Below are 23,372 nucleotides of genomic sequence, written 5' to 3' on the forward strand. Positions count from 1 at the left end.
TTCAGAGTAACAATACGTCCAAAAGTATGCGTTCAATGTAGCCCCATTCTTTTTTTCCACCCAGCTTTATTGAGGTATGATGGACAAAAAAATTGTACATATTTAAAGTCCGCAATTTGGTATTTGGATATCCACATTCATTGGGAAATAATTATTATAATTAAGCTAATGTATCCATCATCTCACATAATTACCCTTTTCTGTGTTTGTGAGTCTTGCCCTTTCTTACGAAAAGTTTAACTTTACCTAATTAATTGGTGTAAAATAATTTAGAATGATATAACAGACATTTGGTTTTCTAGAGTATATTGCATTCAGATCTACAAGGAGAACACTATTTGGGATGCTTATTAGGAATGCAGAAATGTTTAATAGAATTTCAGGGCATAGTCTCTGCAGTCACATGATATGGTTTAGAATCCTAGTTCTCTCCTAGCTTCGTGATCTTAGGTGAACATTCTCTGCCTCTGTTTCTTCAACTGCAAACTGGACTGAATAGAAGAATACCTATTTTAGTGATTAAATGAGAGCAGCTATGTATATGTAAAGCACATAGAGTAGAGCATTTATGTATGGAGCCCTCAAGAAACCTTAGCTATTGTTTCATTGTGTTCCATTCATTTATATTTGAGACCAAAACATCTATCACAAAAAAAATAAACTCATCAGCCATATGAGGTGGCACATGCCTGAAAGTCCAGCAACTGAGAAGGCCAAGGCAGGAGGACTGCAAATTCAAGGCCAGCCTCAGCAATTTAGCAAGACCCTGTCTTGAAATAAAAAATAAATAAAAACAGCTGGGAATGTAGCCCAGTGGTAAAGTCCCTGGGTTCAATCCCAGTACTAAATAAATAAACAAACTACTCTAGTTCTCATTTTGCACAAATCATGGAGAGGTAAATCTAATAAACATTAGAAGGATCTCAATACTCAAAATCTAATTTATGGAATGAATCTAACAGAATCATGTTATATACATATATAAATTCATGAAAGGGAATATCTCCTTTATGTATATGGAGAAATACCAATCAAAAGCAAATAACTAAAGGACTGAAAGGAAGATCAGAAGAGTAGAGGAGAGAGAAAAGGGAGATGGAGGAGGACAGGAAGGGACAGGAGGAATGGAGATTGAAATCAAATTCCTTTTATGTATATTTATGTCAAAAGGAACCCAAATACTATGTCTGAACACCATTCTGTAACTACAAAATCTGATTTTTATGAACTAAGTAAGGTGAAGAATTGGAACAATGAATGAAAACAAATCTTTTCCTCTGTGTCTTTCCCCTCTCTACCTGCCATCCTCTTTGGCTTTTTCTATCACTTTTTTCAGAATTCTTCAGACATTCCACCAAACATTTTTCTCTGATTACTTTACAGCATCTTATGGGCAATGAGATCTTAATGGATAAACATGTTAACAAGTACAAAATAGTTATTAAACAAATACTGAAGGAATGTGAAAATATAAGGGATGCCATAGGTGGTCATTTAAATCACTAATTCTTTGTTCTGCTGAGATTTAAGCATACTTCAATATTATTTTTATTGAGTAACATCTCCTTTTCATTTTTAAAAAATCTTAACAGTCCCTGATCATCTCACTGCTCTCTGAACTTACACACAATTGAAGCAAGAAAGTATAAAGCTGAGTGAGGACACCATCGGTTAAGCCCCCCTGCAAGGCAAGAGCACTTTGACAGTGTCTGTGAATGCTGACACACCAAATAGATCCTGCATATTATTATACGACGAAAACAGCACAATTTCTCCTTTAATGAAAAAAAAAAAAAATACTTACCCAAAAGCAAAATATCTTTATACATCATGGATCTCTTTGTAGCTCCAAGCAGTAAGTGCTCCCCTGCGTGAGCTCTCAACAGGGCCACCTTAATGAAAATTCCAAGTTTAACAATTAATTATAAAACATAATGATTAAAAGATGGCATAATATGAGTCTGATTAACTTTCAGCGTTCTTTAAGCATGGGGCATTTTTTCATTTTGTTCTAATAAACTATAATATTCATAGGCATTTGCTATCAGTAAGCCTTCTAGCTTTCTATCCTAGGATGTCAATAGAATTTATTTTGAAAATTTCTAAAACTACCTAACAAAGTGACCCAATGGTATGAGAAGAAAACCAGATCAGTTCACTATTTTGGAGGTAAACGGAATCAGGCTAGAGCTGAGATCTCAGGGTGACCACTTACTACCCCTTTGACCTTGGTTAGGTCCACCTGTATGTTTGGGACTCATTTGATTTTATCTGTAAAATGGAAGTGGTGATAAAAAATCTGTTTACTCATGAAGACAAAGGGATAAAATTTATGTAAAACATAATATCCTGCACATAATAAACTGAATTTAAAAAAAAAAAAGCAAAACGAGGACTTGTGAAGAAAAGATAGAGGTCTGGGCTCTCCCACCTTCTAGATTGAGTTTCTGATTCTTTGCATTAAGCTCTGAAATGAGCTTCATTCCCATACTCAATTGCAGACTTGGCATCGCCATGAGGAAGCATAGGAAGCATTTCAAATATAATGCATACCAAAGTCAAGCGTCTCTGATGTCTTAATCACCTTAGTGCAAAGTGTTTGTTTACATCCAAACAAGAGTCTAACTATACAGAAAATCTAAGTGCTGCTTCTCAAAATAAAAGCCAAGTTCATCCACTGTTTTCAGTTTCCATTGCTACTACCAGAGTCCAGGCCCTAGTCATCTGTGACCTGGATCATACCCATACGCTCAAAAGGTATTTTTGCTTTCCTTCTGGTTCCTCTATCATACATCCTTCTATATCATCCTTCAAAGGGAGATTTTTAGAATAGTAATCTCTTAATATCACCCCTCTGCTGAAAACTCTTAATGGTTTCTTTATTGTTCTTAGGATAAAATCCAAACTCAGAATCCTGACCTCCCAGGTGATGGAAGGAATGGGGGAGGTTCCATGCTCTGCCTCCCACCCCCATGTCTCTGACTTTATCTTGAAACACTCCTTGTTCACATTGCTCCTGCCTGACTCAGAACCCTTGGACATGCTGTTCCGGGACCCAGTACACTTTCTTGTGTTTGATCCCTTGTCATACAGGTCTAAGGGACTATCTTCTCTGATCCTCACTATAAAATATCTCTTCCATCCCCAGTCATTTTCTAACAACTTATTCTATGTCATTTTATAGCATTTTATAGAACTTATCCCCACCTAGAATTAACTTACTCATAATTTGTATGTTTTTTATTGTCTGTCTCTCCCAAATAGAAAACAAACTTTATGAGACTAGTGAGGTAATCTGTATTTTTCCGGCAGAATACCCATAGTTCCTAAAACTGCACAGGAGTCTCCTAATAAGTGTTCAGTGGATAAACTTATGGAATGAATTTAACAGATTGAGGGTTCAGTTTCAGAAACTGTAAAATGGAGATAACACCTACACCACAGATCTCCTGAAAGAATTAAATAAAATAATGCGATTGATAATGTATCTTAAACCTAGTTCCCTAATGCCTTATCCACAATACACATTCACTAATCTGTGGCTATTAATGTCATACTGTTAATGTGTCGTATCAGTTAGCACACAAAACCCATTTTTGACTGGTTACTGGATTTCTGTTTCCCAATATTTAAATCATTGTCTTCACACAAAAGTCAGCAACTTTTAAACGAGAATGATAATAAAAATATAAAGCTGATAAATAACATAACCTTACTTATATGGCTTGGGGTGAGACTAGTAGGTTTTAGCAATGTAGCATTATTCATTCTGTCATAACCTTCTCAGTCAAGCTATCTTTATGACATGTCAATAACAGTGACTCATTCCAGGAAGGCAGTTACAGAACATTTTAAGAATGATTTCAGATTTCACAGTATTTTTTTTTCCTTGTTACCAGGTAAAATGTTCTTTTAAAAATATAACTGCTCACTTCCTAGGATGATTTTTGTTCTCTGTGTAAATATTTTGCATGACTTTTGCATAATCATGCCCTTCCCCTTTGATTATTTCTTTGTTTTTGTGTATCAAAGGTAAAGAACACCAGTCAAAAGGTATATAAATATAACTGTGTATAGCACTTATCATGGTTATTTTTCTCAATGTGAGAAGAAAGGAAATTTTCAAATGATTTTCATCTACTTAAAAAAATATATGCTACCTAATACAAAGAGTTTGAAATAAATGTGAAACAATCTAATCTTCATAGACTAATTAGGATATTCAAACTTTTAATTCTTAATTAAAATATCTCAACATGTATGAAAATATAACAATGTATATATTAGGAAAAGATGACTGTATCTAATTCTCACTATTTTTCTAGACTTCAGATCATGAATCTATAGACTTTTTTTTAACACAAATGTAATTTTTATATAATAAATGCTAGAATAAAATTAATAGCCCAAAGGGCAAAACTTATATTTTAATTGCATAAAGCACCACAAAGACTCCAACACTCTGTTTGTTTTCTGTTTAGGCCTGGCCAGGTATTTCTGAGGGATTTTATATGGGACCTTGGGGAAACCCAAGACACCACAATATACCATTTATGCCTGGACATTTACTCTTCTAATACCTTGACTCACAATGATAGTTATTTGCTAGTCTTTCTCCTTCACATAAGTTAAACTCCAAGAGGGCAGAAAACTGTTTTGATCAACTCTTATCCAATCAATAAGTCTGCTAGACCCCTAAAACAGAAGTCAAATAGTAATGCCTTGGGATAGAACAAGAAGGGGAAAAGATAAGAAGACCAATCCTTTTCTCACAAGGTAATTTGTCCATTGCTTAAGGTAGTAAATGTGTTACAAATCGGATTCAAGGGACACAAAAACTATAGGAAGTTTTTAAAATCTGTTTTAAAGCAGTCATAATTTCTTCAACTTATACCTGGTCATCCAGTGGTAACTCACAGAAGGCTGGGATGTATTTAGCCCATTCTACCAAGACCAACAGCTGCTGTTTCATAGATTCGCAGACATCACCAATACTTGCAATTTTCTTAACATTTATGTCAGTACTGGCCCCAGGACTTGAAGCTGAGATCTGGCATTAAGAAGAACATTATATTCCTTTACCATTTAAAATAATACATAGCCATTGTTCTCCTTTTCCCCATAACCGTGTGAAGTAAATACTATTAAAGCAGGCTCTATCATTGTCACAGAATCTTGAAATATATTAAACATTCTTTAATTGAGAAATAAAATACCTATCAGTTTTCAAGTAAAATTGAAAGCATTCAATATATAGCACCACACTCTAAGAGCAGTATCTTATTTTAAAGATCCAATCTTTAAACTGAGTTATCAAAACTTTGGGGGAGTTCCACACTTCAATAGGTTGCATAAAGAGATAGGTAATTTCCACATGAAATATGCTTTGTGCTTTTATTTTTAACTAAAATTAAAATTCCCTTTAGGAAGTTCATCTTCAATTTGTTGATCCTTATGCAAAAAACATTTATCTAGTAAATAAAGTTTACCAAATTGGGAAGAAAAGATTTTGACAAGAAACCAGAAATATTTATGATGTTGCATTAAATAAAAGCCCATCAAAATAAAATTAAGATAACCAACCCTTGAGTCAGCAATGTTGAAGAGCTTAACGTATGATACATTTTTAAAACTGCAAATAATATTGAACTCTATAAATAAGTGGTATTAAAATGTGATTGAAAATACAACCTAAAAGTTTTTGTGAACTTTGTTTTTGAACAAGAATTTGTGTATGTCTTCATGTGTACCTGGATACTTCCTCACGGTTTCCCCTTAAGCCATTCTCTAAATGCTTTATTGGACCATCAAGTAATCTTCAAGTAATAATGATGATAATGGGAATGTTAACCTCATCATATTACCTTTGCATTATCAAAAACGAAAGTAGTCTCACTGACTCTTTATAAGAACTGATTACTTACCTATCTCATAATTTGTTCTATAATAAAAATAGTATTTTTACTTTATAACAGAAAAATATTATTAACATTTCTAATAAGGGTAATGCTAAAATAAACTTAGTTCAAAGAATTTTCTCATAGGATCCTTAAACCGTTTATTTTTATACATATAATTAATTATTTTTAAAATTTTAGACCTGATATCATAGAAACTTCAAATAATAAAGCTATTTTCTTCAGTGCTTTCTTAATTCTGGATATGCATTTAAATACCTGTTTCCAAAGACGTCAAGGTCACTCCCTGAGTTCAGAAGTCATCTTCAGAGAAAGAAACTCTGATGACAAGTCTTCACTATGCTTTCCAAAATTTATAGCAACTGATTTTACAGAGTTAACCAATAATATAAAATACTCTGCTCCGCAACATTGTGGTATGCATTAATAACGTTTTTTTTTTTTTTTTTCTTTTTTAGTACCCAGGGATTCAACCCAGGGGCGTTTAACCACTGAGTCACATCCCCAGTTCTGTTTGTGTTTTATTTTGAGATCGGGCCTTCCTGCATGGGGCTTAGCTAATTTGCTGAGGTTGGCTTTAAACTTGCTATCCTCCTGCCTTATCCTCCTGAGCTGCTGGGATTACAGGCTTGCCCCACTGGGCCTGGCCATTAAGAACTTTTAATCAACCTTATAAACAAATATTTTTTTCCCCAATCTTAAACTGAAATTCATTTCTTTTTTCTTTTAATAATAAGGTCTTGTTCAAAAAAAAAAGTCAAAATCAAATCAGCAGTCCCATGAATGCTCACCAAGTCAAAGTCTTAAACTTGAGTAGGTGTGATTGACTTTAGTGATGAGCATCTTTGGATGAACTGATTATTTTAGCATTATGCTCACATGCAAATAGACTTTTCATTCTATTAAACAAAGCTGGATGCTAACATGCAGTGCATACCTGGCGAGACCGAATTTCAGCTTGTGACAGTGTGTTAATGGAGGGGATATTACTGCCATCGAATGTGCTTCTTCTGGTGCTGATTCTATCACGTTCATTTTGCACAGCTAAGAAAGAAAAAGCAGAGTATTACTGGTCAGATCTCTTTAAGATGTGTCATGATATACAGTTTGAAGTTAAAAAAAAATTACAAAAAGCAAGAAAATGTCATTCTAAGAAATCTTGGTGGTAGAAAGTAGGACTAAAGATCTTTTCATTCTGTACCATTTTCAAAAGTCAGAGTAGCTAGGGACTTGTCATTGTCACTGGAGATCATAAAATACTGTTTTTTGGGACTTCATGATGTTGAGCATGATTGAAAGCATTGGTCAACCTGTTTTGCCATATTATGTTTTTAATAGATTGGTTTTTATTCTCTCAAAGTTAATAAAACTATAAGCTAACTAGAGTAAGAGTGTCACCTATGAGATTGACCAGGTCAAAGATAAGAGTGTATTCCCTCTCAGAAGATATGAGTCATCGATTTTGAGATTCTATTTTCTTTTTCCTATAAACACTACCAAAATAGAAAGTAAATTTATTTTGGTTTAGATGTCTTTAAGATTGCAATATTATGATCTCTTATGAAATACTGTCCTTGAGATAATTTATAGCATAAAAAAAAAAGCTGCGTGAGTCTGCAGTATCTAATGAAAAGACTGAGGTTTGAGTGACAGCTTTTTGGAATAAAAGGCTCTTACATTATATGAAAATATATGAAAAGAGAGCTGGAACTGCATCCTTTTTTTCAGGAAGGAAAGGAAGAAAAAATGTATTTTTTCCAAATCCCTTGCTGCAAATTACATTTTTAAATATAAAGAAGAGTCAAAAGGGGAGAATTAGCTTATAAATTTGTGTAAATACTCATATAAACAATAAAACAAGTCAGATGTCAAAGGTGGATTTCAAAACTTAGAAGGCAAAATTATTTTTCATTTATCAAGGAGAAAAACAAGGCTTGGGATATCTAACTTATTTAGGTTAATGTTCTTATTTAGGTTAATAGTCTGTCCTGCTAGAAAGATAGAATGTTAAACTATCAAATTTTTGGCAATTATTATTTTATTATAGAAAAACACCAAAGTCTTATAACAGAGACCCTAAACTTACTATTAATTATGAAGTCCATTAAATTAGAAGAAAAAATACTGGACTTTTTCACTTTATAAGAGAGTAAGTAGTCTTCAAGTTGGAGTGATTTATTAACATTTTTTTTTAATATCACATTTACTGGAAGAGTACTGTTTTGTGTTTTTTTGTTTTTTGTCAGTGTTATTGATTTTCAACCTGAACTGACTCATTTGGAAATGCATATGTAGAAATAAAAATTAAGAAGTTTGTTATTTTTTTTTAAATTTCATTTACATGATCAACCACATCCCCAGTCTTTCTTATTTTTGTCTCACTAAATTGCTTAGGGATTTGCTAAGTTGCTGAGGCTGGTTTTGAACTTGCAATCCTCTAGCCTCAGCCTCCCAAGTCACTGGGATTCTACACATGCACCACCATTCCCAGTTGATAATTCCAGTATTTTAGAAAAAAAAATTAATTTTATCAATTGTAAAATTCATAAAGGAAGTATAGGATTATTATTTGTTTACAATTTAGTAGAGGTAAAATTTGGGGATCAAGGAGGAATGGATGCAGAAAATTGACAAAGTATGTAATTAATCCCATAAACTACACAATAGAGATTTTAGGACAGTAGCAATGTCATTTTGGAAATGAAAAATTGTTTTGCTTTAATGTTGTAAATTTCTTTTCTCTCATCTTCTTTTAAGGTTAGCAACTTGACAAATGCTAATGGATTTTTTTTTTTTACAATTTTAAAATACTGAGAGATAAAGGAAAAAAACGAACTATATTCAAGATGGATTTTATGTATTTTAACTTCGCTAGTATACTGATTTTATTTATTTTGATCTTTTTAAGCTCATGATATACTTGTGAACAATAGCTCATTATAGATGATAGACATAGGCATATAGCAAAACTGAAAGGAATAAAACCTTATAGCTATCATACCTGCCAAATGTTTAGAATGTGTTCATCACTTTTGTGTCTAAACTAACCATATTCAGAATGTACCAGAATATAATTAGATTGTTTAATAGGATCAAAATGAAATTAATATATACTAAAATACCATATCAATCTATTGTCTCTGCTTATATTCAGTACTTGCTAGAATATCACCTCTCTAAGACGGAGGATTATTTGGTCTATTATGTTCAGTGCTGAAACCTCAACACCTAGAACAGTGTTTGGGAAATAGCAGTCTTCAATAGCTATTTGTTAGATGGATGAGCACATGAAAAAGTAGATGTTCCATTAATGTTCATAAAATGAATAAAGATATTTGATTATTATTAAGAATAAAAATGTGTTTAAAATATACTTTCAATCTATTCATAGATTTTGCTATTAATCTTTTGAACTGGATATTGGAATGCTGTTTGGATAATAATTTTGTAGGCAGCAATAGCATAGTGTTGAAGAGAATGGTGTCAGTAGTTAGATAATCAATTGCTGGATAAAGACTGGCTCCACCACTTACTAGCTGGGTCTTGGGCTAAATTCTTTAACTCAAAGAACTCTTTCACAGATTCTTCACTACTAGATTGAGGAAAATCAGAACTCATGTGAAAAGGTTATTGTAATTAATGAGAATGTTTGTGTATGCCATTTTTCATCAATAATGTTAATTATCATCATCATCATTATTAGTACCTTCTTTTTTCATTCCTGCTCGAAAACACTTTCTTAATCGACAATATCTACATTGATTCCTTTTGTCCTTGTCAACAACACATTGGCGACTGAACCTATAACATCAAACAAAGATGTTAGCTTACAGCAAATCATCATTTTTCAAAAAAGAAAATATACAAACAAATGGATTTTAGTATAGTCCAATTTGGCTCAAGAGAAAGAATGTGTAAGACAATTAACTATTTCCAGGCTCATGATCAGCATGTATATGAAAATATAAACCTCACCTCTCACATTTATAATAAAATAAAACTGAATGACTAAGTTTTGGCTAGTGTTCGTGATCATTTCTATCATGTCATGAAATTAAATATAGTTTGAGAAATCTTCTGATGTAAATTCTAGTTGCTTAATGCTAATTGATTTCAATGCGTTAGAGAAAGTATCAGAACTCCATTACTTGCGCTTTTGTACATTTTCTCCTTTTAAACATTCTTCAATTAATTTTCAATGCCCTCACTTCCAACTGAAATCTATGCTAAATGCCAAATTACAGGGCTGGGTTTTCAGCTCACTGGTAGAACCTGAAGCCCTGGGTTCAATTCCCAGAGTTGAATTGCATATCAAAAGACAATTGACAACATCATTGAGAATGTAGTTTCTGCATAAGGTTGTACTACTTCACACACATTAGAATGACTGTAATTTAAAAAACCAGGCAGTCCAGCAGTTGGTGAGGATGTGGAAAACTTGGAATCCTCACACATTGCTACTTACAACATTAAATGCTGCTGCTGCTGCTTAGGAAGAAAGTTTAGCAGTTTCTCAAAAAGTTAAACACAGAGCTGCCGTATGAGATGGTAAGTCTATGCTAGGATATACTCAAGAGAAATGAAAACTTTTGTCCATAGCAGAATTATTCATAAGAGTCAAAAGTGGAGTGATAAGCAGATGAACAAAAAGTGGTATGTCCACACAATTAATCTTACTATTTGTCAATAACTAGAAATAAGTCCCGATACTTGTTACAACATATTTCTAATTTAAATGAAGGAAGACAGATACGAAAGGTCACATATTTGTGTGATTTCATATACATGAAATGGCCTACCTGGACATGGTGGCACACATCTGTAATTCCAGAGACTCAGGAACTTGAGGCAAGAGGATCACAAATTCAAGACTAGCCTCAGCAACCTAGGGGGGCCCTAAGCAACTTAGCAAGACCCTATCTCTAAATAAAAAATAACAAGGGCTGGGGAATGTAGCTTAGTGGTAAAGTACCCCTGGGTTCCATCCCTGGTACCGAAAGAGAGGAAAAGAAAAAAGAAAAATTCGGAAGAGGATTATTAATCTTCTAAGTAAGATTAGTAATTACGTCATTGTTGAAGAAGGAGCTGGGGCAATTGGGAAGTGATTGCTAAAGATTTCCTTATCGGGTATGAAAATGTTCTAAATTTATTGTTATGATGGTCACACAAATTCAAGTATGCTAAAAAACAGTGTATTATATACTTAAAAAAAACAACAGAATACAGTCTGTTCTAAAACTAGTTCACCATTCACTCTTGGTAGAACTTGGGGACATTAAATGACATCAATCTACAATTGTAAAATGGGAAAAATGTCTTGCCTTAAAAAGGATGTTGTGTGAATGTACTTCGGAGTTTGGGGTACATGTTAATCATATAATAAACAATAACATTTCTTCAAAATTCTTATCCATAGTCATTGATACATTCTGATCATTTGAAATTGATTATTAAATGAAAAAAATAAAGATACGTATTTTGTGACCTATAAAATTTTTCTTTAGAATACATGATGGTAGCCAGGTGTGGTGGCACAGTCCTATAATCCCAGGGACTCAGGAGGCCAAGGCAGGAGGATCACAAGTTCAAAGCCAGTCTCAGCAAAAAGTGAGGTGCTAAGCAACTCAGTGAGACCCTATTTCTAAATAAAATACAAAATAGGGCTGGGGATGTGGATCAGTGGTCAAGTGCCCCTGAGTTCAATCCCTGGTCCTCAAACCCCCACAAAAATACATGAATGGCCACTTAATATAGGACAAGAAGTAAAGCCTACTTCAAATGAACTAAAGGAGAGATGTGTATTCAGAATGAGGAAAAACTCTGTTCATTTTAAGTGAGGGTTGAAAAGACTCAGGAGAGAGGTTCAGATGGCTAAACATCACAGTAAGGAGAACATAGGCAATCAACACTAAATTAGTAGCAAAATTGAATAAACATAGTATTAAGTACCTACAGTATATAAAATCCTGGTGCACAGATTAAACAGATGAATACTACCTTTCTCTTCCATTCAAGTAAATTATAATCTAATACAGCACATAGAAATTTATAAGTAGCCATTATCAAAAGCATCACATGAGAAGTATTGAAACAGCAGTTTCCCTTTAGAAGGAAAAGTCTGGCTTTCTGTGTGATAGAGCAGTCACAGAACCTGGAAGTGGAATTTCTGAATTTAAGAAATGAATCAATCTTAGGTCAAAAACACTTTACGCCCCTAAACTTGGACCAATATAACTATTTTCTACATGGAAATCCATAGCATTTGCTTAATACCAAAACTAGCAAATGGGGCTAGGTTGGCAGCAGCATGCATTATGGGTAGAAGCAAGAAGTTTAACCATACATATTACTAGGATATCTTCTAAACTTCTAAAAGCTGCTTTGGGAGCAGTTCTTTTCTACCATCCCCATACAGACCAGGTGAAAATCCCAAAAGCCCTTGTTTTGGTCCTATCAGCTTCTTAAAAGCTGTTCTTGGATTTAGGTGTCTGAATTGCCATTTTTCATATATGCATATTACACTTTTAACAGATCACCTAATTCCTAAAAATGTCTATGTGTTATTTTGCTTTTATTTTAGTTGTTAATTTCTTAGGAGTGCTCAATAGTTAAGGTATTCCTACAGAAAATGCTTATGATGGAAGACATTGATCTACTTTTTACCTCTGGAATTTTTATATTTATATAAGCAAAGCCCATGTCAATATAAATTTTTGTTTGTTTACCAAGCTATTAAAGTGGATAATTGATATATCTTTTAGCCTTTAGCCTATATCAAACTTCCCTGAAAAAATTTCCAGTAAACACTAGGTAAATTTTTCAGGAATTTTTTTTTTTTTCCTTTGGGGGAGGGGACCAGGAATTGAAGTCAGGGGCACTCAACCACTGATCCACATCCCAAGCCCTATTTTGTATTTTATTTAGAGACAGGGTCTCACTGAGTTGTTTAGTGCCTCACTTTTGCTGAGGCTGGCTTTGAACTCACCATCCTCCTGCCTCAGACTCCCTGGGATTACAGGCGTGCACCATCGCACCCGGGTACATTTCAGAATTTATGTATTAATATTAACTTTTATTACAGCCTGGAAAATCAAATGACACTTTGAGAGAGGGCTAACTCCTTCTCAAATGTCCATTTTCTTAAAACAATGTATAAATGTTAACATCCTTTTCATTGACAGAGCAAAATAGAGATTTTCTTCTGTTATTCATTTTGGTCAATAGCCCATATTCAATTTAGATATAATATGCCTTTAAGAACTGTCATGACAATTAGAGTGCAATAACTAAATCTAAACTGTGTTGTGATATTGACAACATTAAAAAAAAAAAAAAACTACGTGAAATGTGTGACGCCAAAAATGTAGGTAAGTAAGTTTTAGACAAGACACTTAATTCAGTGGCAAAAAATGGTAGCATGAGAAACACAATTTAAATTTTAGAACCAAAAATTAAATTTCATTCATGGAAACCCACAATCTCCAAAATCATTTGCATTTTTACAATTTTGTTTTTAAAGTTCCAGCCTGTCATACAACACTAAAAAGAAAATCAACATAGAGAAAAATTCATACATTGAGAAACCATTTAAGTACAGATTTTAAAATGTTTAGTAGTATACAAACATGTGGTAAAACAATAAAGAGACACAAGGAAAAGATCAACATCAAATTCCAGATGGTAGTTACCTCAGGGAGTCTATAGAAAGGGAAAGTGGGAGGTGTCCACTGGAGGATTCATCTAGGTTGGTCTAAACTGGGTGGTAGGTATGTGGATTTTTTTTTTTATATATATACCTTTTTAAAGTCTAATCTGTTTCATAAAAAAAAAAAAAAAAAAACCTCTATGTATGCATCCTGTATACATACCACACACACTCTATCATTGCCACATAGAGTTTTTGTTCATAGCGTTACAAATATATGAAGGCTCTAAATTTTCTTACCTCATTTTTTTTGTGGGGAGGAGTACTAGGGATTGAACCCAGGGACACTTTACCACTGAGCTATACCCCCAGACCTTCTTATTTTTTTTTTATTTAGAGATAGGATCTCAATGAGTTGCTTAGGGCCTCACTAAGTTGCTGAGGCTGGCACTCAACTCGAGATCCTCCTGCCTCCCGAGTCTTTGGGATTACAGGAGTATGAGACCCCGCCTGGCTCTTCCCTTACTTCCTGCATGCTACTCCAAACATCTGAAAATTTCCTTAATGAACATGTGAAGTACCTGCAGGAATAAACATGACTCTTGCGTATGCTGCGTCGAAAGAATCCCTTACACCCGTCACAACTCGAAGCCCCATAGTGTTTTCCTGTTGCTCTGTCCCCACATATTGCACATAGACAGTTGACACCGTTGTCTGTGGCGTTCATACTTGTTGTTTCTGGGGCAGAATTATCTGTTCAAAAAAAAAAAAAAATGAAGAATAGATTTAGACTTCGTACTGAATATTCTTGATTAAATTTCTCTTATAATTATTCATGGGGTCCAAAGAGTCAATTTCCTGACTTGCTGGAGTCTTTACATCAGGACTTTCCTTTAAGCACTGGTTGGTTCCTTTCATAGCTCCCATCTCATATTTCTGACCATTAAATTTTGGAAATTCATGGGGCTCAGTTCCCTGCTATACTTTTTCTCAAGGGAAACTCCTGCAGTCACAAGACATTAAATATCATCTGCATGATGGAATAAAAAAAAGTCATTATATGTTGCTTCTACCTTGAGAACTCTCATGGGCATCAGCCTGAAATAATCAAGTACCTATTTAAGAATTTTACTTTGAAGTCAAATAAAAATCATAAATTAATATATCAAAAACAGAATTTTGATTTTTTTTTTCCCTGTAGAACTTGTTCTTTCTTCAATCTTCCTTATATAAGCCAATGGTTCCATCTAGTCCCTGGAGCCAAAAACTTGGGAGTTTTCCTTGAATTCTCTCAGTCATCCTTCCTATCCAACTCAGTGGTAAATTAATGTTTGAAATACACATTTATTCCACAACTTTTCACCCTTTCTGCAAGATCATCTTTATCCAATTGACCATCATCCTTCCCATGGACTTTTACAATAGCTTCCAATCTAACTTCCCTGCTTTTAAGCTTGCTCCCCCGTTTATTACCCCAAAGGCACTCAAATGATCTTGACCTAAGAAATTCATACCACGTCACTGTTCTGTGTCCAATCTGCCATGATGTATCACTAGAGACAGAGTAAATCCTATGCCCTTTACCATGGCCTGTAAAACCCAGCATGATGAAGTCTTCCTGCACTTGCCAATCCCACCTTTCTGATCCCAGTATCTGGTATCGCTGTTCATCCTGTTCACTATTCTTGAGCAATAGTGCTATTATTTTTCGTTTGTTTGTTTGTTTGTTTCTTGAAGCCTACTTTCACCTTGAAACTTTTACACTTGTCTGGAAGGAAAGTTCTTCTTCAAGACTTTCTTTGAGCTAGCTATCAGGTTTCTGTTCAAATCTCACATTTTGTATGAAATCTTCTCTGAGAACATATCTAAAAAAGTCACCTCCAATCTACCCTTCAATTACAAACTGGAGCTTGGTTATTATTATTACTTTTAATAACAATGCCCTTGTCTAAAATTACATTATGTATTGGTTTGCTCATTTATAAATCATCATGTACAGAATATAAACTTCAGAGTATCAGAGACTTTACCTGTTTTCCAGCTCTTAGAATTATGACCAGCATGTAGAGGGTCTCTAATGTATAGTTTTGAAAGAATGGGCATTAAAAATAAATATGTAGATATTTTTACAAAATAAAATATCTTAAATGAGTTAATATTATTGAATGCATCTTTAAAATCTGTATGTACTCAAAACATATTAACTATAAGATAATATATATCAAGTGCAGTAGCACATGCCTCTAATCCCAGGTACTCAGGAGACTGAGGAAGGAGGATCACCAGTTCAGGGATCACTTGTGCAACTTAGCAAGACTCTATCTCAAAAAAAAAAAAAAAAATTGGGAGGCAGTGACAGGAGTTTAAACACAGCCTCAGCAACTTAGTGAGACCCTGTCTCAAAACAAAAAATATTTTAGAAAATGTCAGGTGATGTGGCTCAGTTGTTAAGTGCCCCTTGTTCAATACCTGTTACCCACACCCCACAAAAAAAAAAGCTAAAATGTAGCTCAGAGATAAAATTCTCCTGTACCACACACACACACACACATGCACACACACACACACACACACACACACACACACACAGAGTATATTCAAATTTTAATTCACCATAAATTATATAATAATGAAGATATACTAATAATAAACCTCATTATATCTATTTAATATAAAAAAAGTAAAATCTAATGTTGTCATATCCCAATTATACCCTGTGACATCACATTTATTCTGTTCACTAATGCTTCTGAGTAAATACTGCTGTATATAATTTCTTAAAGTTGAAAATAATGGGAATATATTTAAGGTTCATCATGCTACATTATAGAATTTAATGCAAAGAATTTTTATTTTGGTAACATTAAAGACATTAGCAATATGCAAGTAAAAAATATTTGAGATTGATTATATTCTGGATTAGTATATGAAAATACTGAAAGCAAATTTAACTCTAACTAGTTTAGCAATAGTTACATATAATTGACAGTTATTACAAATAGGTTAAATAATAATTGGGAATGGCCATACAAATTAGTTATTTTAGCATACATTGCAAATTCGTATAGTAAATCTGTTGCTATCATTTAGGAACCTAGAGTCATTTTTTAAAGTCTTGATTCTATTGAGATACTCTATGAAATATGTCTATTCAAAATAGTAACTTCCGGGCTGGGGATATAGCTCAGTTGGTAGAGTGGTTGCCTTGCAAGCACAAGGCCCTGAGTTCAATGCCCAGCACCACAAAAAAAAAAAAAAAAAAAAAAAAAAAAAATAGTGACTTCCTAAGAGTTACATTATAGGTTCATTTTAACTCTATCTGTGCTTAAATTTCAGAATTCATCTTTTGACTATTTTTAAAAAATCTCCCTTTTAATAAGGAAATATAACTGGAATTTTCTTATTGGAAATACAACCAGAACATAAGTCATAAAAATTGTACATTACAGTAGAATATTAGGATACTTTTACCATAACATGATTTCTCAATCCTGACACACACACATACACACACACACATTTTTTTTTCCTAAGTATACGCAATTATAAGATGTTCGAAGTTCTAACAATTACAATCTGTCTTGGACAAGACTTACACTTGGGGGAAAAATTTTAAATTCAAAGACAATAACAAACTGCATTATGCAAAGACAATTCATGTCTTATTTAAAGTTAAAATGTTACAGTAGATAAATACCAAGAGCTTTGTATGGCTAAACATTAGCCTGTCAAGTGAGGTTATAATATAAACCTCTATTTCTTTTCATATTTCTGTTCAATACAAAAAGTTGAAGTGATTTTTAAATGTAGTTTCTCAGCAGTAGCAACTGAGAACTGCAATAATGAAAGGAGGAGGCAATCAGTAAAAGTATTCAATGTTCTATAGAAACTTTGTTCCATAAGTCATTCTAAATATTGCATAGAAAATATACTTTCACAGCCAATCTGCCAATGTTATTTATTACTATGATTTACAGCAAATAAAATATCTGCTGAAACTACTCTTTTTTTCCTCTCTAACTAGTCCATGACAGAATTCTGAAGTTACTTTATTACACAAAACTAGGTTTTTCTACCTGTAACATAAAATAGCCATAGCATTATTAATTTAAATTTTGTGATGAAGTGCAAAAGCTCAGATTTGTGGTCTTAAAAAGCAAGACTCAACTCCTCCAGCAATAAAACCCTGATCCACCACCTTGGGAAGCTCGACTCCACTTCCCCCTGCTGTTCTTACTTTTTATATATCTATAAGCAGATGAGCACTCACCATTTGAATTATATAAAATCTGCATCGTTTCAAACTCCAAAGTGGTATAAGTTGGGTCCAAAACTTCACTGTAATTTCCCACATCCATGTCCAGAATCGGTTCTGATACCCTCATCATCAACTGAGAGACACACATACAAGTGGCACCTCAAGCCCAGAAAAGCCCACAGTGTTTTGCTTTCAATCTGAGAGTGATAATCCAGAGCTAACTGTAAATGAGCGACGTAAGAGCTGCAGTGGGAGGGGCTGTAAAACTGTAACCATCTGCAAGAGGTCATATTCTACTTATTTCTTCTTTTATGGTATATGAGAGCAACTCCTTGCGATAATCTTGGAATGCTTCATGGAATTGCCTTATCTGAAGTGCTTAGTGGACTAACATGATTTCCTAAATTGATTTCTAGTAGACAATAAATGAGGTCATTAAGAGAAGGATTAAACATAGAAAAGGGAATCTCTCAGGTTTTAAGTTGCAATTTTAATGTGCAGTATCCCATTTCAGGGGCTTGGCACCACATACCACATATTCTGAAAGGCAGAATTTACTGTTATAAATTTGATATGTCAAGACTATAGATGAGTACTGAACAGTTTCGAGCTTTCTTACATGTACAATACAACTTTATTTTGGAAGAAAATAAATTTGTAATTTGTAATGACAGGGATTCATGATATATTCCAGTAGCTTCCTGGGCAGATTCCTAATACGATAGTCTCTTTATCAGTTTCTGGGTCTTTGTCCTTTCACATTTGTAAATCTCCCATAGGCAGAGCTGTGTGTTATAGTTATTCAACTAATCACTGTTACATGAGGAAAGTTTCATTTTTTTTTTTTAACTTCTGTTGCTTGCTACATACTAGGCATTAACTGAAGTAAAATTATCCCTAATGTGGATTCACACATACCCTTCATCAACCTTCATCAATATAACAGGTATGTCTTTTATGTGTACATGTGGCATTTGGAGTTTGGGGAATATTTAGATGACAGGATTTGATGAGCGTATTTACTTCTGAAATTGTGTATTGATATAATCTTGAAAGAATTGTAGCCCCATTTGCATTATAAATTCAGATCTATTTTTCCACATTTGTTGAAGATTAAAATGAAGCAATTCTTAATTGATTTTTTAAGAAATGAAACTTGTGAATATCTTGTCTTAGATATTATTGCATTTTTTCATCCAGAAAACTGTCCTAAAATAAATTCAAAATCATGTAATCATGTCCCATGTCAAGGACCTTGAGGAAAATCAGAGTCAAATTAACAAATTCACTAAATTAAACAGTGATCATTGGAACAGTCCTCTTGCTCTCATGTTCTGTACACTTTTACTTATATTAAAAATAGATTAATACTAATAATATTATTGAACACATTTTACAAGCCAGTTTTCTCTAATGAAGACAAAACATAATTATTGAGTTTCTGGAGAAGTTGCAGCAAGAAAATCTTTGTTTTAATTTTTCCAAACTTTTTCTCATTGGTGAAGTTACAAAGATGTGTTTCTTGTGGGAATGAAAAGGATAAATTGTGCATTGGTCCCAATCTTTCTCAACTATGTGGTAAGTAAACATTACTAAGGGACATCACCAGTGGGAGTATCCCAACAAGAGGCAAAAAAAGAAAAGAAAAAAGGTAGGAAACTCATTTTTAAGACTGAAAACATGAAGAAAAATGTGGTTATAGCTAGTAGATAATGTTGTCACAGTTTTATCATTCTGCCTCATGTTGTTCCCATGGCAGACATTACTACCAGACCAGACCATCCAGTTCTATAGTGAAGCATCTTTATGTAGCCACTAGCACTTAACGGGAGTTTGATTTCAAGATGAAACCTATTTCCCATCCATGTTACTGCAAATCATTTCCCTCATTTCACAAAGTAAGAACTTGAGAATTTTCGGAAGCCATACCAGAACCAAGATGGCAGCCATATCTCCTCAAGTGGGCAGTTGTCTTCTCCATGATACTCAGATAACAAAACACTCATAGAATTCAGTTAGTCTTAGTCTAACAAAAGAAGGATTATCCTTAACTTTGTTCTCAGACATAAAGCACAGTAGAAGCCCTCTTTTCTTAAATTCTAGAAGCAGTAATTTACTGAATTAAGTAAACAAAATAATTAAAAGAATCATGTAAATGGCATACATATGTTTGATAGCTTATTTGATTTGAGTAGATAGAAACACTACTTTTTTTTTTTTTAATAGAATCAAGATCATTTTCTTTAAGAATCCACTTCTAGGGATTTGTTACTTTTTTTTTTCCACTTAAATCTCACGTGCAGCTTTTGATTTCTAATTTCTTTATGGAAAAAAGTCAAAGCTATTTCTAAAGCAATCTGAATACAAAAGACTTGCTCAATTTTATAGTTTTTACAAAATATTTCATATACTTTTGTCAACTTGCTTTTATTCAATTCCACAGTACTTCCCTTGGTTTTTATAGGGGAAAAAAGTAAAGCTTTTCTAACATTAATTTTGCATTAAATTGCACAACATTTAAATAAATTACAAAATGAAAATGCAAGAAAAATGGCAATAGCACCTGAGGTAACAAATGCATGTTACTCTTGACATGTATAGAAAGTTGGAGAGATGAACCGACTCTGGAAAATAATTAGCATGTTCCACAAAGGAAATTGAGACCCTGAATTAATCCCAGGAGTTAACTAAATGGAGTTTAGAGGTTCTCTTATATTGATTTCAACTTGAGATAACTTGTATTTATAAATTGAATTATATTGTTCTTTATGACCAGTTCTTATTCTCTACTTCTAAACCCAATTAGTCTATATTCAAAATATTTTTGTTTAAAGAGAAGAAAAGGAAGATGAAAGAGGATGAAGAAGAAAAGAAAAAAAAAAATAGATGAGAAAAGAAAATGTCACAGAGAAACAATTTGTTATGATTAGTTTTGGATTTTTTGTTATGCATCAAAATCAAAACAAGTATCACACTCAGTATTCCTTTGTGTTTTTCATTCAACAGTGATTGTGGAGTTTTCATGATTCAGAAACATGCATGCCACAATTGAACAAAATTGAATTATAAAATTAAATTACATAAGCTCTAGATACATGAAACAGATATAGTTTTTATTTATATGTTTTCACATTAAAATTTAGTTATTTTCAGGAAAGAGGCAGATGGATATCAACCAGACAGCCTTTCATTATTGCTTCATCAAGTAATTCCTAAGAGTGAATTCATTAAGACTATATTAGATTAAGAGCTTAATTAATTATAAGAAAAACTATTTTTATGCCTCAGTGACAATAGAAACAATTATTCTTAAATAAAAGAGACTAATATCCCTAAACCATACATCCAAAATAAATTTATGAGTACTTTTAAGTCTACTTTGAAAAGTTTAATTGAGAAAAAAAATCATGTGTATATTCTAATACCTAAAATAATTTAAAATTAGAAGCACACATTTTCTAAAACACAATTATGTAAACTTTATATCCAAAACTAAGAGTATAAATGAGAAACTAGGACTTACTGAAAAATCTCTTGGCAGAAGACGCTACTTTGAAGTATCTGTTCTCAAAGCTGAGAAAAATATCACTCTTTTTTAGTGTGATCTAGTGTTTTGTAAGCTTACATGTACTGTCTTAGCCCTGGTCAGGTCTAATACTCCAGAGAGAATGACCAAATTATTTGTAGATAAAAAGTCAATTTTAAGTAGTACAAGTAATGATGTTGAAAAATGTTTTTGTCAAAACAATGGTTCTATAAATTGGCATGTGAAATATATAATTTAAATTTCTTTAGAGCAACATAACAAGAGATGAAAACAGCGCAGTGTTTTAAAAAAGAACAATTCACTACTGACTATTCAAGATAATAGCAGAAACATTTCTATCTTATCTGTAACACTATTAAGCCTGTTAAATCGTTCTAAACTTTATATTAATCATTCCTTCATAGCGTGATTTAAAATAGCAAACAAGCTAATAAAAATCAAGGTTATTTTCACAAGAGAAGTTTCATGAAAACAATTTGGGATGCTAATACCAATATAAAAAGATTTTATTGGATAGTTAATAAAATTTGCTCACTAAATTTATTTCTTTGAGGTTATTTTACCTTACCAAAAGGATATGTTAATCCCAAAAGCACATCTGTAATATTTGTTGATTTCATATTCCACTTTCCAAGCATGAAGAGTAGCTAAATACAATCATTAAAAACCAGATGAAATTTCAACAAGTTACAATTAAATTCCTTGTTGTCACTGTAACTTAATCTCCATTCATCTTTTTTAAATAGAAATCTAGCCTCTTCTTTCTCCTAATTTTGATGTGAGAAAATAGGTAAATAAAAACATTAAAATGAGCAAACAAAAATAAGATTAGTTTTCAAAACAAGTTGCTCTCGTTGACATACAAAGAAGTTTGAAGCTGCTTGTAACGATGGGACAACTCTCAGAGAGTTTAAGTAACCTGTTCATAAAAACTGCATTATATACAATTTTTATCTTAAAGTAAATTTTTCTTTTCTTTTCCTTGGTCTTTGATCTGGCAATCTAAGCAATAGCCAGCAGAATCACATTAATTCACTAGAATATTAAGGTCAAAGTCTTTTTAGACATTTTAAAAAGTCTATTATTATTAATATTGACACAAATTCTTGACCTAGTATTGCTAAAGATTACTTAAATTTCAACTGAACATTCATATATTTCCTTAGTTTTATAATTATCCTTAACCTTAAAGAATTATAATTATTCTATAACTCATTTCTTGATTCCTTTTTTTTTTCAATTCGTGAAACTTAATCCAAAGAATGAATTTTAAATTCTTATTTTAGTTTTACATCTAAGCCACATCTTCTTTTTCTGATCAATGCAAACAATTCACATCACTACCAGATAATGTCATTTGAAGGAAAAATTTATTTGGATAGAGATATACAATCACCTTGTGAAACAGCCTAATTAATTTAGAAAAATGCTGGTACTCTTTAAAGTACGTAGGATTTACCTCAACTCTTTATATTTATTTTATTTGCTTATTAAACCATCAGGTTATTATTTCAAACTAGTTGCACAAAGAAATGTAAAATTCAAAACTAAGGAAGAGTGTCAATTCTATTATGGACAAAGGGGACTGTGCAGTTGAGACCTACGTGCAGCAAGATATGCTGTAACTAAAAGAACAGGGACAATATAAGAAATCTGCATATATTAAGCTACCTTCAAGGTCAGCTGCCTTATGATTCAAAACAGACTCTCCTTTTCAGGAGATAAGGAGCTGATTAGCACTAAATTATTAACTGGAATTTAGATTATAGTTGTAAGGAAAATAAAAAAAAATAAGTGGATATAAGGGGCATGTTAACACTTAACAAGTACTATTTTTGCCCTTTTTTTCTTTTTCTTTTGTACAATGGGTGTTATTGATGTTGTCACTGCAAACTCAGCAAGGTTACTTAGAATTATTTAAGACTGTGGTGGCACTCTGATACCAAATTCGCTGCATTATACCAGCTGAAGGGAAGGAAGTTATCAGTTTGGGCCAGTCCCTGT

At 32.9% G+C, this 23,372-nt stretch overlaps 1 protein-coding gene across 4 annotated transcripts in view; it reads right to left on the bottom strand.

Moving 5' to 3' along the window:
• Positions 1 to 23,372, bottom strand: part of Hnf4g (hepatocyte nuclear factor 4 gamma) — a 135,061-nt gene that overhangs the window by 6,770 nt on the left and 104,919 nt on the right. For all 4 annotated transcript variants that reach the window (XM_047563715.1, XM_047563694.1, XM_047563704.1 and 1 more), the window contains 5 exons: positions 14,145 to 14,316; positions 9,625 to 9,719; positions 6,856 to 6,962; positions 4,895 to 5,050; positions 1,805 to 1,892 (listed from right to left, as the gene is read on the bottom strand). In XM_047563715.1, the coding sequence (XP_047419671.1) occupies positions 1,805 to 1,892; positions 4,895 to 5,050; positions 6,856 to 6,962; positions 9,625 to 9,719; positions 14,145 to 14,290 (592 nt within the window). In that variant the 5' untranslated portion in view covers positions 14,291 to 14,316. The remainder of the gene's footprint in view (positions 1 to 1,804; positions 1,893 to 4,894; positions 5,051 to 6,855; positions 6,963 to 9,624; positions 9,720 to 14,144; positions 14,317 to 23,372) is intronic.

The sequence above is a fragment of the Sciurus carolinensis genome, chromosome 1 (assembly GCF_902686445.1).
Source record: "Sciurus carolinensis chromosome 1, mSciCar1.2, whole genome shotgun sequence".
In the NCBI taxonomy this organism is placed as follows: domain Eukaryota; kingdom Metazoa; phylum Chordata; class Mammalia; order Rodentia; family Sciuridae; genus Sciurus; species Sciurus carolinensis.